The 14905-nt window shown below is 36.0% G+C and overlaps 1 protein-coding gene across 1 annotated transcript in view; it reads right to left on the bottom strand.

The window, feature by feature from the left end:
- Window positions 1-586: 586 nt before the first annotated feature.
- The window catches only part of LOC108368655 (ubiquitin carboxyl-terminal hydrolase 36-like), a 41387-nt gene continuing 27068 nt past the window's right edge, over window positions 587-14905 (bottom strand). Inside the window, exon 2 of the mRNA XM_017623544.1 lies at window positions 587-2045. Coding sequence (XP_017479033.1) covers window positions 588-1949 — 1362 coding nt within the window. The 5' untranslated portion in view covers window positions 1950-2045 and the 3' untranslated portion in view covers window position 587. The remainder of the gene's footprint in view (window positions 2046-14905) is intronic.

Below are 14905 nucleotides of genomic sequence, written 5' to 3'. Positions count from 1 at the left end.
CGGGTAATGAGACGGTGGACTGTCCCGCCAGGGAGTCAGTAGACATCATTCCAATTGGCCCCGAGTCGTTGCTGGAAGTAGGTCCCAATACCTTAAAGAGAAAGCTCAGAGAGGAGAAAAACGCACTAAGGCATCTAAACTGACTTGGCTCGGTAGGAGTGCACCAGCCAAAGAGTCTACTGGGAGGGTACAACAATAAGAGATTCCAAAACTTAATTAACCGCCCAAACGGAGAAACTAAGAATACTAAAAAGTATCCTTACAGCACACTGCAGACTAAGTGGGCATCTGTATCAGCTGGGAATATGGTCAAATGGTCTATGTTGGCCCAGCAACTCGACCAGTGGCACACCACTTCATATTCTCATCGCGTGTGATGCAGAAAACGTAAGAGAAGTATATTAGCTATATATCAACAGTTTGAGCACATTCACACCCTACCCGCGAAGGCGCTGCTCCTATTTTTAGGGATTTATGTAGGTTTCGAGGAAGTATTATGAAGAGTAGAGGGCACAATCTAGACACATGCACACTAGGCCAAATGCCCTAGTTATCGCTCGGTGAAGGAGGAGCACACACAGTGCCTTTCATGCCGCTATCCACTCTTTCATAAAAATAAAAAATAAAAATAGAAAGCACAGCACGTCAACCCCAGAATTCATAACAGTAATAGAGTCTAGTCTACTACTATCTACGAGTGCCTGCATTTTGCACGCAATATTTTGACAGCATGACAGCGGTAAATAAACACACGCACAACTTACCTCCTTCCTGGCGGAGCCATCATGCGCTGGCAGCACATCGAATACCTTCGCATTGCCATCTAAATACTCCTCGCAGTGACGATGCTGCTTGACAATGACGTACTCGCATGCCTGCGCTAGGCGGCGGTGATTGCCAACGTTAAAAGGGCCACCATCGCCACCACAGCCAGTTGCGGGAACGGTTAGCGCCATCGCAGTAAGCGCAGCGGGATAGCAACCACCAACAGTCAATTCGGCGTGATTGCTTGCAGCTAGCACGGGAACGCAATTTTCTTTGGTATTCGTTGATGTTTTTATTAACATTGATTGATTGATGGCTGTATTTGGTGGTGGGCTGCTGCTGCTACTGCAGCTATTCGTATTAAAGCTGTTGGCCGTGGTGGTGGCGGTGGTGGTGTTGGCGTTTGCTTTGCCGTTATTGTTATTCTTCAAACAATTGTTGTTTTTGCTATTATTGACATTAAACATATGCTGCTGCTGCTGCTGCTGCTGCTGTTGCTCATGGCGTTTTTGTTGCATTTGCTGTGCGTTTTGATAATTGAGCAATGCGCCAATCAGCTCCGCACATGTTGTATTCGCATCCACACCTGCCACCCAATGCCTTTCGCCATCCACCCAAACAGCTACATTGTCCGACAATGTTTCCATTGAACCGAATGAATCGCTATCATCATCAACATCGTCGTCGTCGTCGTCGCCGTCGTCGTCGTCCACTTCAATGCCGCCCGCTGTCGGCACACCTGTACAAGTGTCAACGGCTAGATTAATATCATCAACAACAACAACATTTGTCGTCGTTGCGCCATTGGGAGCCATGCTGGCGACACTATCTTTATATACATTCGCAGTGCCATCGACATTGCCCTCATCATCATCATCAACTACAACACCGATTGCATTCGCGGCGGCAAAACGGTTGCTGACCATTTCATCTCGCTGCACCCTTTCATTTAAAATTTCCCCATTGGTCGCACCGCCGCGTGGTTGTTGTTGCTGCTGTTGTAGGTAAGCGTGTGTATAGCCAGTAAAACCAATATTTATCGCTCTGGTAGCCATCGTTGTTTGTGTTGTTGGCTGCTGCTGGAAAAATGGTGGCTGCTGCCGTAATGGGTAGCTGGAGCTGATGGCGCTGGCTTTATTTCGCGTCAATTGATTTGTATCTTTGGCCGCCATGGTAGCTGTCATCGTTGCTGTCGCCAAAGTCGTTCTGCTGCTCCTGTCGGCCGAAAGCGCCCGCCCGCCCGCCTGTGCGCTCTTTGTACGGGTAATTTGTGTGTTTTGCTGCAAGTGGAACAAGAAAAATAAGAGCCAATGAATTACAATGACGATACAGCTACATAGCTAGATAAACACGCACACACACACATGCATACATACATAAGTATTGTTTACTGTGTATATATGTATGTATGTTTAGCGATAGCAATAACTAATACAAAAAAAAGCATTTCCAACGCGTTCGCTTGAATTGATTTATTTTGGCATATTAACTAGAAATGTGAGCAAGAATGGCCAAATGATGTGGTGTCTGATTTGATTAGTGTATTGAGTGCATGAACACCCGCTCATTCTCACACCTACTTCTACAGCAGCACCCACATCCACACCCAATAGCCAATTACTTGCATACTCGCGCACAAAACCCATCTACCGACCAACAATAGAAAATCCGATTAATGGCGCCTGCAGCTAGTAGCTGCTGTGGGTGCTTACTGCTGTGTACTTTCATAAACACATACACACCTACATACATATGCATGTATTTATTAGATTATATCGTGCACGAAAATATTTCATACAATCAGGGCCGCACTAACAAGTGTGCGGGGTCAAAGGCCGGTGGAAATGTAGGGGCCCTTTAGCTAATTACATTTTTATCAAGTGTAATGCGTTTCAGCAATAACACAGTGCGAAACTCAAAAATTGAGTGGAAATAGACCAACTACATGCGTTTACGGTAGACAAAATACGAATAAATACAAACAAATTTGTTTAAGTGGCTTAACATTTTTTGTATATATCGATTTGAAACTATATATATAAGGGTCAAACCTGGAATTTACTTGGAAAAATAATTGAAATGATACCCTTGAGCCCAATTTATGAATTTTTTTTTTCATTACATTTTGTTAATGCAAAATACAGGGAAAGTGACAATTAAAAAAAAAGCTATTTTCCTGTTCCACTAAAACAAAACAATCGGAAAAATTTGATAATTTGGCGAAATTTTTTTTTTTGTAAATTCAAACTTTCAAATTTGCGATTTTTTAAGTTGTGGCAACCCTACAATTGTTATCAACTAGTAACATTTATTGGCATGAGCAGGAGAATCAGTTTTCTTCAAAATGTATACTTTCACTTTGCATTAAAAAATTTAATACAAACAATTAACAAGTCAAAAATCGGGCTCGACAGATCTATTCTAAATCTCACCAGCTTTCATTAGAGAAAAATGTAACGCGCTATAAAACTGCCAAACAGATTGTAAAAATCCTGAAAAAAACTTTTGTTATTTTGTTGAAAATTTTTTCATAAATTTAAACTTTCACCTTTTCGTTTTGTAACATTTATTAATTTTATTTTGTTTAATTAAAAATTTATCAAATCGAATGAAAATTAATTCCCAAGTTTTCCTCACTGTGTGGCGTGTGTCTTGGACTCGGTAAGTTAGTTTAAAATCGATTGGAATTTGAGCAAGTTAATCCGCTCAGGACCCTAAGCATATATTTAAAAAAAAACTCACGTTTTGAATTGTAAACTGTGTTTCATGCAGGATTGAATAATGAAATTCTGATATCAAACAAAAAAAATTGTGTATGTAAGACAAAAATTCCTATAATTTTATTAATTTCAATTAGCGTTTTACCCAAAATTCATTTTCTCCAAAAATGGGTTTTCTCCAAAATATGTTTTTTCCTAACAAATATTTTTTTTTCAAAAAAAATTTTGTTCTAGAAATCTTTTTTAAAAGTATTGCAGGTTTTTTTTTTTTAATTTCGCTGTATACTATTCTCCAAAAAATGTATATTTTGTTCGTAATGTTTTTTTTTCTGTAAAAAAAAATCTTTGAAAAATATTTTTTCACCTAAAATGTTAAATCTTTAAAAACGTCTTTTCGACCCAATAGTTATACCTCTAACATTATTTTTTTAAATTATAATACTAAAAATTATTTTTTTGACAAAATTATTTTCACCGCACAAATTTGTTTTGGGAAGAAATCCTTAATTTGGTAAAACACATTTATTCCTCACAAACTTTTTTCTAAATTACATATATTTTTTGTAAATGGTTTTCTAAGAAATTCGAAGTGAGAAAGTTCTTACATGTTTTTAAATTTTTTTCCAAATTAGAAAAAAAATTCTAAAATTCCATGATAAAAATACTTAGCTAAATGAATATGAGGCACATTTCAAAAACACAAAATATTTCTTAAGCTACTAAAAATACAGAAAATTTCATTTTGAGTGGAGTAACTTTTTGTAAATATATTTCCCATGGTCCTGAAAGGGTTGATAAACAGCTTTTAAACAATATTTTTAGCAACGTCAGAAAAGCTGAAGGATGTGAAAATAGTGTCTGGCAAAAAACGTTCCTCAGATTCTACAAAAAATTTTAATGACAAAACTTTTTTGGACATTAAAAATTTTCAAACAACTGAGCCGCGCCCACGTCGCACCATGCTACAATCCGCACCTGCATGCAAGGATACATACAAGCAGATTTCTTGCCATAATGAAGGCAATAAAAAAAGAGTATAAGTATGTATGTATATAGAAATTGACCGCGGGTGTTGTATGAAATTGATTGGATCTGATGATGAAAGTATCTATCGTTCTTGCTAAAATTCAAATTGTATAGTGATTTGTTGCATTGATGATGTGCTAAAAATATGCAAGTACATCAAATAAATTGTATCCATCTTTATTGAGTAAATATTCTCTAAATAAGAGTGTATGCACAACTAATATTAGACATGTAATGATTATTTTCAAGAATCAATCACATTAATGGCTAACATTGGTTATATTTTTCTTCAGAAGCATGCATTTCCTATTTGTATTCAATTTGGCAATAAAGTGGCTAATGCAAGAAGAGTTAAACTGTAAGTGAATTTTATTATTTCCAGCAAGAATTTCCAGCTATAATATCATTTTGTCTTTTTCTTGTCTATGAAAAACACTGTATGGATCATTTAAATTTGAATCAGCGCCCTAAAAAACCAGGAATAGTAGAGAAATCTTAAGCAGTTATGATCCTCTTCGATTTTTCGCCGAATATCCTGAGAGGAATTGTACTGGGCATACTTTGATGATTATTTTATGAAAGTTCGGAAGAAAATCGGTAAAGCAATGTTCGGAAATTGCATATGATTTTCTTTGGGCATTACGGACTGAGGCTGATTGACTTCGCCGGGGTCCGAAGTATGGTAGTATGCAGTACTAGGTTCCAGCGTGCAAAGATCCATCGAGCTTCTTGGCTATCTCCAGGTCGAAAAACGTGAATCCAAATCGATCAAGATGTGATAGACGGAAGGCACGCTTTCGGTGTTTAAGATGTAGGCACATTCCGAGGGCCAAACATCGCCTGGGACCACTTTCTTGTTCCAGCCAAGATACGCACCCACCTCAAGGAAAGGTCAACTTCGAAAAGCTGCAATCACAATAGACGGTCAAAGCATTCACCACTCGACTCTCACACCTGCTCTCTCAGAGAGCACTCTTCAACAAACTGCCACGCGCGAGCAGTGGAACCACATTTCCCGCTCATTAAGCACGAGCCCGAAAGAATAGCTAGCTGGTCCGATGAGGAGTGTCAAGATGTTGCAGAGAAAAAGATACCACCTACAGGGCCACGCTGCGATCGGAGGCAACGCGAGGGAAAGCGTGACGTATTTTGCGCAATAAGAAGAGAGAGAATTTCAGAAAATTTTATATTGATTGACTGAAGTCTCTGACTACTAGAATAAAGTATGCCAGGCATTACAAAACTTGTTAAGATAAAATTCAGATAGACTTTCTAAATAGTTATGATTAAAGTCAAAGAAAATTTTTAATTGTTTGAAAAAATTTTGTCACAAAATTTTACTTTTCTAAATTTCTTTTTGGAATTGAATTCAATCACCAGAATTGCCCTTATAATAACTAATTACTCACTCAAATATATTTATTACCTACCATTTATTAGCTTTATTGTAAGCAGCGTAACTTTTTGTAATAAGCGAAAAAATGAATATAATTTAAATTGACATAAAAATGCAATTAATAATATTTAGTTTTACATATGTACATACACACACATATATATTTACATTGACTAATGAGTTTTAATTGAAAATGTGAATAAGAGCTACATAAATACCTAGTGTAATCTATTAAATAGCACAATAATTAAATAAAATAAAGATATTAATCATAATTAATTATTATTAAATAGAATTTTCCTGCTTATTTCGCCTTATAATTTACATATATTAAATTCAATTAAGAGACAAACAAAAAAACTGTCACAAAGCGACCACTTTGCGTGTCTCAGCGGCATTATAAGCTTAAAAGCTTAATTCGAAGAATTCATCAAATGAAGCTGAATGCGCGCGCGCTGGTCATACAAAGCGGTTGGCGTGTAAAAAGCCTGAAATGTATTAGCACTCACACACACACACACAGCTACACTTGCATATGCCGACCGGCTTCATTTCATTTACTAGCGAACATTTATTAATATCCTTACTGCATTGTTGTGTGCCACATAATATTACCTTTATACACGTATGTGTATATTGTTGCAACGTAGTTACGAGGATATGTATAAAAAGTCACTTGCAGATTTTTTTATGTTTAAGCGCTGTTAATCAATTTCAAAAGTTTCTCCGTAAGTCACGCAAGTTAACGAGCCATTCACATATGTAGATACATACACACGTCAATGCATCTGTTAAAGTTTAATTGAAGGTTGGCGTTTATTCATGCACGCTTACGTAGATACATATGGATGTGTATAAACGTTGTGCTGTCAATTTTTGCACCTTAATTTTATCAATTTAACAACACTTAAATGCCATAAGTGCTTTTGAAATTAATTTTTTCCAATAATAGGGATATATTTTTTTTATGGTTGAGAGGCATTCCAGGCTTGAGTGGTGGACATGTGCATGCACTGAATATGTAGTGTTATATATTTATGTAAAATTTGCAATAATTTAAAGCTGCTTTGGTAAACATTTTTTTAAGTATACTCTCACCTAAAGGAAGTGTTCAATTTATTGATTTTTTTTGCTTTCTTTTCCTTTTTTATGTATAAATACATCTGTCATGGAGCCAAAATACCTAGTAACGCGATAACCTTCCTTCAACATTTGCTAATTTTCTCACCAACCATTTATGTAATTTAATTTTTTTTGAGCGAATTTCCGTTATCCCTTGTCAAGCGTGGTTTGCAGACAAACCGCTTTCGGCGTTCGTTCGGAGAACGAAAAATGACACTGAAGATGGCACTACGTCGAAACCGGTTTGTCTGCAAACCAAACTTGACAAGGGATGACGCAAATTCGTTCCAAAATAAATCATCTTACCACCCTGTCGGAAAAATCAACCAACACCAACACATTTATGTAATTCTTCGATCGAGAGCTAAGATTCCTAGGAATCAATTAAATATAAAACCTCTGGGGCTCTTTAGAACCAGGTATGCCATTCAGGGATTATTATAAAATATATGTATGTATATAAAACTGGCACAACTCCTACCGATTTTGCCAGATATGCATATTCAAATTTCTCATTCAAATTCTTTTTTTTTTTAAGAAACTTCCATGACCTTCTAACCGCTAAGCGAATTTGTTCTTTGTTGAGGAAAAGGCGGAAACTGTAGTAGTTTTAAAAACTTTGTCTTGGTAACACATGTACTCTGCATCGAAAAGTTCTTCGCTCACTTCTATAGAAGGCAGGTAAGAGTGCTGGTAAAGAACTTCCGTAACCACATACCGAAGACTTTAAGGTTTTTTATTGTTGGAAAAAATATTTTCTATGACTACTCAGGAAGACGCTTGGAAAGAAGGGAAAGTGAGCTACCTCAGCGAAGGTAAGGTTGGCTTAGTTAACGTATTCTTCTTCGTTTTTATGTTTGTCTTCCCATGCGTACTCGTCTTTGTATTCTATTTAATTTTTCCTATACGGCTTCGATTTCATCTTCGTGTTCGTGTTGGTATATTTCTTCATTTTCGTTTTCGTTTTCGTTTAAGTGTTCGTCGTCATTGTTGTATTCGTAATTCCTATTAGCTCTCGCCTTTCATATTTGTCTTCTTACTTGCCCTTGTCTCTCTTGTCATCTTCGTTTTAGTATTTGTCTAAGCCTTCGTATTGGTCCTCGTATTTGTCTTTGTAGTCGTGTTTGTTTTCTTATCCGTATTTGTCTTCATATGCGTACTGGTACTGGTACTCGTCTTCGTATTTGACTTCGTTTTCGTCTGCGCGTTCGGGTTCTTATTCGTTATCGTCGCCGAATTCTTCGTTGTTTTCGTCTTCGTCTTCGTTTTGTTTTTGTTTTAGTCGTCTTTTCGTACTCGTCTGCGTCCTTTGCCTTTGTTTTCGTTTTCGTATTGGCCTTATTATTCGTATTTTTCTTCTAAATATTCAGGAAATAAAAAAAAACCAACGGATGGCTTTTCACTCACTTTCAATAAGGAATGGAAATCTTACAAGCCATTGCAGGAAAGCCATAACCGCAGAAACACGGCGGTGTGAAAAGCATTGGGCCTAAAACTGCGAATAGTGCACCTAGGGTTGTCCCACCCATTATCTCCTACTGACTGCCAGCTTACGATGGGCTTCAGCACATTCTCCTATTTTCATGCAAACAATGCCTCGGATCATGCTTCTTTTAACTGAAAGACGACAAATGGCAAAGCTTGCCAAGCAAATCTGTTCACAGATTAACGAGTCACAGATCTGAGACTCTAGACCTGATGATCGCCGCATTATGAGTGCAGTGTTTGGTATATTGGACAAAACATCGGAGCTCCAGGGACTTAGAGGGTGAAGAATATTTTCTCCTGTCACTGCACTGTCCTCGAAAAAGGCGATTTTAAGTGTTTATTAGCTACAACTTCCAGCGCGAAGCTGATCTCGACTCAGTAGATATGCTTAATATACAGCGTTTCGTTAAAAAAACATGAGACCTTCATCTCATTGAAAACCGCATGAAATATATGGGAGCTCCCTTAAGTGACACCATATTAGGTATAAATGGCCTAAGTATGCTTCATTGCTGACTGAACAGACTCTCGTATTCTTCTTCGTTTTTATGTTTCGTACTGCTAATACAAAGCCGAAGATGACGACTAAGAAGAAGACGAGTACGAAGTCAAATATGATTACGAAGGCGAATGAGAAGACGAATACTAAGACTAAAGCCAATATATCGAATTTTTTTATTCGTGCAATTAAAGTCCTGCTAGTTTGTGTGTGGAACTCTCCATTTGATGGTATGTATGTATGTGTGTATATTCACACGGTTTGACCCTTTCAATATACAATATTTATAGATGCACTTTTGTTTGCCTTTTCGCTGCCAAAGTTTTTAATCAACGTTTTCAACGAAACCATAATTACAATTTCTCACGTGCAACAGCCAGCAACAGTAACAGCAACACAAAAACCAAAATCATATGGTAGCCAGCCGTACGCTAGCGTAATGTGGCCACTTAAATATGCAGCGGCGTATAGTATTTATAGGGATAAGCAATGCATGTAAAAATTGATGTGTGAATACATAAATATACATATGTATGTAAATAGGGTTTTAAATGTACATATCTCAGCTGATAGCCTCTGATGCTAGCGCTGCATGATTAGGTTGTACGTATGTTAATAACATTGTATAAGCTTTAATAAATAAATTAAAAAAAAAAAAAAATGAACATACATACAAGTGAACTTTTCAGCTGACATACACACAAATCACTAACATACAATGCACTGATACTTATTTGCAAGTAAATTTTTAAGTTTTATATACAATCATTACGAACAACAGCTGGTGGAGAGCGCTGAGAGCAGAGTGCAGTTGAAAAAACAAAAAAAACGAAAGCAACAATAAATTGCTGCCAGCATTTAAACGTTGAGAATATTTATCCCCCTTTTGCCAAACAGTTAAAACTCCATTAAATTTGAAAACGAATGCAATTTATGTGAACTCAATTTTTATCGTTACGCTGCTTTTCGATCTCTGTATTTTTTNAACACTAGTATCAATAATACTTACATACATACGAGTACATACATACATACGTATGTCGAAGGGATAAAAATATGTATGTATAAAAGAGTTCGAACAGTAAATAACCCTTCGCAAGTCAGTTCATCAGTCACACGGTCAGTTTGTCAATCGGCCAGTCAGTCAGTCAGTGCATACGTCAAACGGGTTCAAGCCACAATTCAATCGTATTGAATTGCCTGTTTACACACATACATACATACATACATACGTAGATTCCCGTATACATACACACATTCAAGTGTGTCGTACCTCACATACGCCTCCTCCTCAAAGTACAGAAATTGAAACAGAAAACCTTTAAATTTCCGCAATTCGGATTTTTTTTTCCTTCCGCAAAATTGCACTGCCATTCGAACGTTAGATGGCAAACAGCAAACGGGAAGTGGCATGCAATGTTTAATGGCCTTTCGTCAATGTGTACCACTGCGCTGCTGAAGGATGGTGGTTGGCTCTTTTTTGGTATTTTTATTTTTTTTTTTAATCAATGATGAATTTCGTGATAATTATGCTGCATGCTGATAACGACGAGAATGACGATAACTACGTAATCGCTGTGAAGTGGCAACGTTTTATCAACTTGGTAAATGCAATTTAAATTGGGCGCGAAAAAAAACTAACTGCTTTTCATAAATGACAGTAAAGTGCAGTTGCGTTAATTAAAAAGAGTTCAAAAAATTTTAACTCGGTTACAGTGGCACATTTTATGTGCATATATTGCTTTTATAATACATAATTGTTTACTCTTAAACCAGCTTAACTGCTTTATTTTCTGCGTAAAAGTCTTGGGGCAGATGAAAAAGTGACTTCTGTATTTTTTCTAAATATTTTGTGGCACACCTTTTGACCTTCAATAGCTCGTGATTTCTTAGGGGGAGTAGGAAAACTATCTGATATTTGCCATTTCCGTGCATACAAACAACTTTTGCTGTCGCTCGTACCAAGCTTTCTTAATAATTCTTTACGACAGTGCATGCAGTTTTTTGTTCAGTGAGAAAAGAGTTCGGTTCTCTCAACGCGTGATTTGGTTATAGTTATATTATATGATTATAGTTACTAAACCATGTGTTGAGAGAAATTTATTTAGCTTACTTTTTTCTGAGTGATTCCATGTCGGCGGCAGGAATTATGACAAGAGGCGCTTCGGGCAAAATATCACGTACTACCATGGGGATCATAATATCTCTAACTGAGTTTGAAAAATCCATGATCTTTTTTTAAAGTAGTTAATTTAGAACTTTAAAAAAAAAATTTATTGAATTTTAATTAAAAATAAATTTTAATTAAATAAGTGAAAAATTATTTAAATTCTTTGAATTTTTTATGGAAATTGACAGAAAATAAAAAATCATTTTGCATTTAAATTGCTAGTGAAACCGGCTGTTAGAGTTTGCAAAAAAATTTCAAAGTTCAAAAAAATCGTGCCAAGAATGTTTATGCTTTTAAAATTTTTTTAATTTTAAAATTCTGTACTTTTTTTTTTTTAAATAGATATCTTTAAAAGGCACCTTCCTGAAAATTGTAGGATCCTTTCACATCATTTGGAGGTACTTATTGCATAAAAAAATATTGCCAAAAATTTTAGTTTCTAGTTTAACGATTTTTTACATTTCAAAATTCTGTAACTTTTTATTTTTCAAATATATATTATATGTGTATATGTTGCTATATAGCCCTGAGTATCGTCTTTAACCCTTTCAGCACCATGGGAAACATATTTTCCAAAAATTTACTCCGCTCAAAAATAAATTGTGTATGTTTTTAGTAGTTTTATACATATTTTATTTTTTTTTAAATGTGCCTCATATTCATTAAGCTAAGTGCTTTATCATGGAATTTTATAAAAAGTTTTTTTTTATTTAAAAAACATGTTCGATTTTTTTTTTTATTTTATCGGAAAAAAAGTGTTTGCGTTAAAAATTATCTTTTGGGAGAAATTAGTTTTGGTAATAAGAATTTAAAAAAATATTTTGGGCAAAAATTTTGAGGAAAATTGATTTTTTAAGAATTAAAATTTTTGGTGAAACAATATTATTTAAAAAAATTTTATAAAAAAAAATAAAGGAAACAACAATTTTTGGAGAAAATGAATTTGGAAAAAATAAAAAGTAGCTAAAATTTTAGTAAGAATTATTTTGGGTTGGCAAAATACAGTCTAACCTTCTCCAGGGAAGAGCATAACACTAGTTTTGGTTGGGTTACTGGACACTCAGTCTCACCACACCCAGGGTCAATCATACGCAGTGTTATTTGCGGTTTCCTCCAAGCAACAGACTGAGAAGGGCCTGTAATTAGGTCGGCCACATGGTTGGTATAGACCTGGGCTTAGAGCTGTTAAGTTTGACCAGCAAGGAATCAATTATCAAACACCAGAGCAAGGACAGCCAAAATCAAAGAAACATGTTACATATTAACCTCCTTCTACCTGAATCACAACGAGCCTTTTCGCGAGAATCGAGCGAATATAATTTATCAGCACAGAATCTGTTGCATGACTTAGGGCCGTTTTCTCAAGTATTCAGAAAACGGCCCTTAGAGCCGAGTTGCACATGCCATCGAAGGTGGCATAGTCAGAAGCCCTTCAACGTCTACAAAAATGCACAAGACGAATTATTTCTTAGTTAAAGCATTACTAATTCTGGCAACCAAATTTTGCAGAACTGTTTCCCCGCGCGATAGGCACGTTGATGCAAAGATAGAGGATGTGATAAAATCGCCTCTCAATGAACGCGCAATTCAAACAATCTCTTCTGATATTTCGGCATGAAGGACATCATGGTAATGGGCGTGAAGCTTTTAAGACTAGAATAGTCGTTCATACCAAGTTTAGGGATAAGGAGGATTTCTACTAAGTAGTCTCCATGATTAATCTTTAGTCGCTTTGATATGGATTGACACAGATAGTTCGACCTTTCAGAAAACGATGAAATTTTAATTGTTTCTTGCTTCTTGCATCAGAATATAGTTTAGAAGTAGTTTAGAAATAGTGGATTTATCAATTTTTTCAGCCCAAGCTAGCGTTATCTAACTTTAAAAAGTAAAATTAAATAGTTTTGTAAAAAGTTTCATTTCGCTGCTTTTGGACTGGTGAGAATCTGGTTACTCTCAGACTGGTTCGTTTTTGGCTATAAAGGACTAGTGCGTTACCAGAAATTTGATTCACTAAATAGTATGGGTTTTGCACACATATGTATGTATGTATAAATACAAACACATGAGCTGTGTAGTGTGTGCACACATTAATCTAAGATTTAACAAATGTATACCGTTGTTGTGCGTCGGAGGAGCAATCAAGTTTAAAATGCGACATTAAAGTGAAAGTCGATACGATTGTGACGACGCCTTTTACGGGGGACAAATGCCAATGAAATTAAGATCAAAATGGGGAAACAAATATCGCAAAGTTTTAAACAATGATAGTAAATACTACAATAATAATAACAACAATAACAATAGAGACAATATAGTGGGCACATAGTGAAGAAAATGAAGAACAATTGCAGAATAAATATGTGTACATATGTGCATAGGTAACTATGTGTGTATATAGGTATGTATGCAATGACATTAACAACTGATACAACAATAACACTAAAAACAACTTCCAAGTGATATCACCAACGCTATCACGGTAAAGTCACAGTTGATGACGATGACGGCGAAGAATACTTGCTTTTGCACTTCCGTGCACATTCACGGCGTTTATGTATGTATGTATGTATGTATGCACTCGCACGTGTGTGTTGGATTGATGTCGGTCATGGAGCGATATGATACTCGTACGATTTCAGTCATTTTATTTCTGCTTTTATTCTTTATGTGCATGTAGTGTTTGTTGGATGGTTAGTTTTCTTTTTTTTTATTTCTTGTAATGCGCCGCTGACATTGTATCTTCCAGTGAATTTTAACACTTTTTATTTGTCTTCAATTGTAGATATGTATACTTTTTTTTCGTTTATCGTCTTTCATTGTAATGCGTATTATTCCATCGTTTTTGTTTAACTATCGTGTGGTATAAACATGAAAAAAGGGTAAATGCCCGGAAGTATGAAGTACCTACTAGCTGACAATGATGAGCGGAAGTGCGCGTATTTAAGGAATGGAATGGTACGAGTGTAATCAAATATGTGGGAACATCAGCAGTGAGGAGGCTAAATATAAAAGTTTAACACTCAGTTACAGTGTTATAGTTCAATTTCGTTACAGTGGTGTGAAATATGTAGCCAAACACTTAAGATGAATGTAGAATAAAAAGTCAGCATATTCAAGTACATAGCTGAAATATCTTTGGCTTTGGTTTATTCTTCCTCTTCTTCCTTTTTTACTAGGTTAGATTAGGAAATTTTAGATAAGTTTAACAGCAGGGTCCAAGAATGCGTTCCAGTTTTGCTCTAGTTCTGCATGAGAACAGAATGTAATTTCAAGAACGGTCCCACAAAAGAACCAAACGGGAACAAAAATATTAGGAGCAGTTTGAATGGGAAAAAAATTAGAACAAACGGCTTGGGAACTCTCGAAAACGTTCTCAACGAGAACAGAGTGAGAACAAAAGTATTGAGAACGTTTTCATGCAGGATCAAATAAGAAGAAAAGTCTGGGAAACGCCCTGCTAGAGAACAAAAGTTTTAAAAACTTAACGTTAAGAATTAGAGGAGAGAGTCTGCATGTTGGTATGAAAAACCGTTTCAGTAAGACCACGATTATTAATTCTAAGCCAGATGAAGTGTGGGTTATTTCAACTTCCACATCGTTTATCATTAGGGTTAGCTGTCTATTTATGGAAACAAATTTAATTTTTGTGCAAGAAAAGTTCGTGTCTAAAGCAGGGTTCGGAAATATTCACTCACCTTCGTACGCGAACGCGAAGG

Source organism: Rhagoletis zephyria, unplaced genomic scaffold, assembly GCF_001687245.7.
Source record: "Rhagoletis zephyria isolate East Lansing unplaced genomic scaffold, Rhagoletis_zephyria_1.1 Rzeph_scaffold_03236, whole genome shotgun sequence".
NCBI classification, from domain to species: Eukaryota; Metazoa; Arthropoda; class Insecta; order Diptera; family Tephritidae; genus Rhagoletis; species Rhagoletis zephyria.
This window is presented reverse-complemented; position numbering and strand designations above follow the sequence as displayed.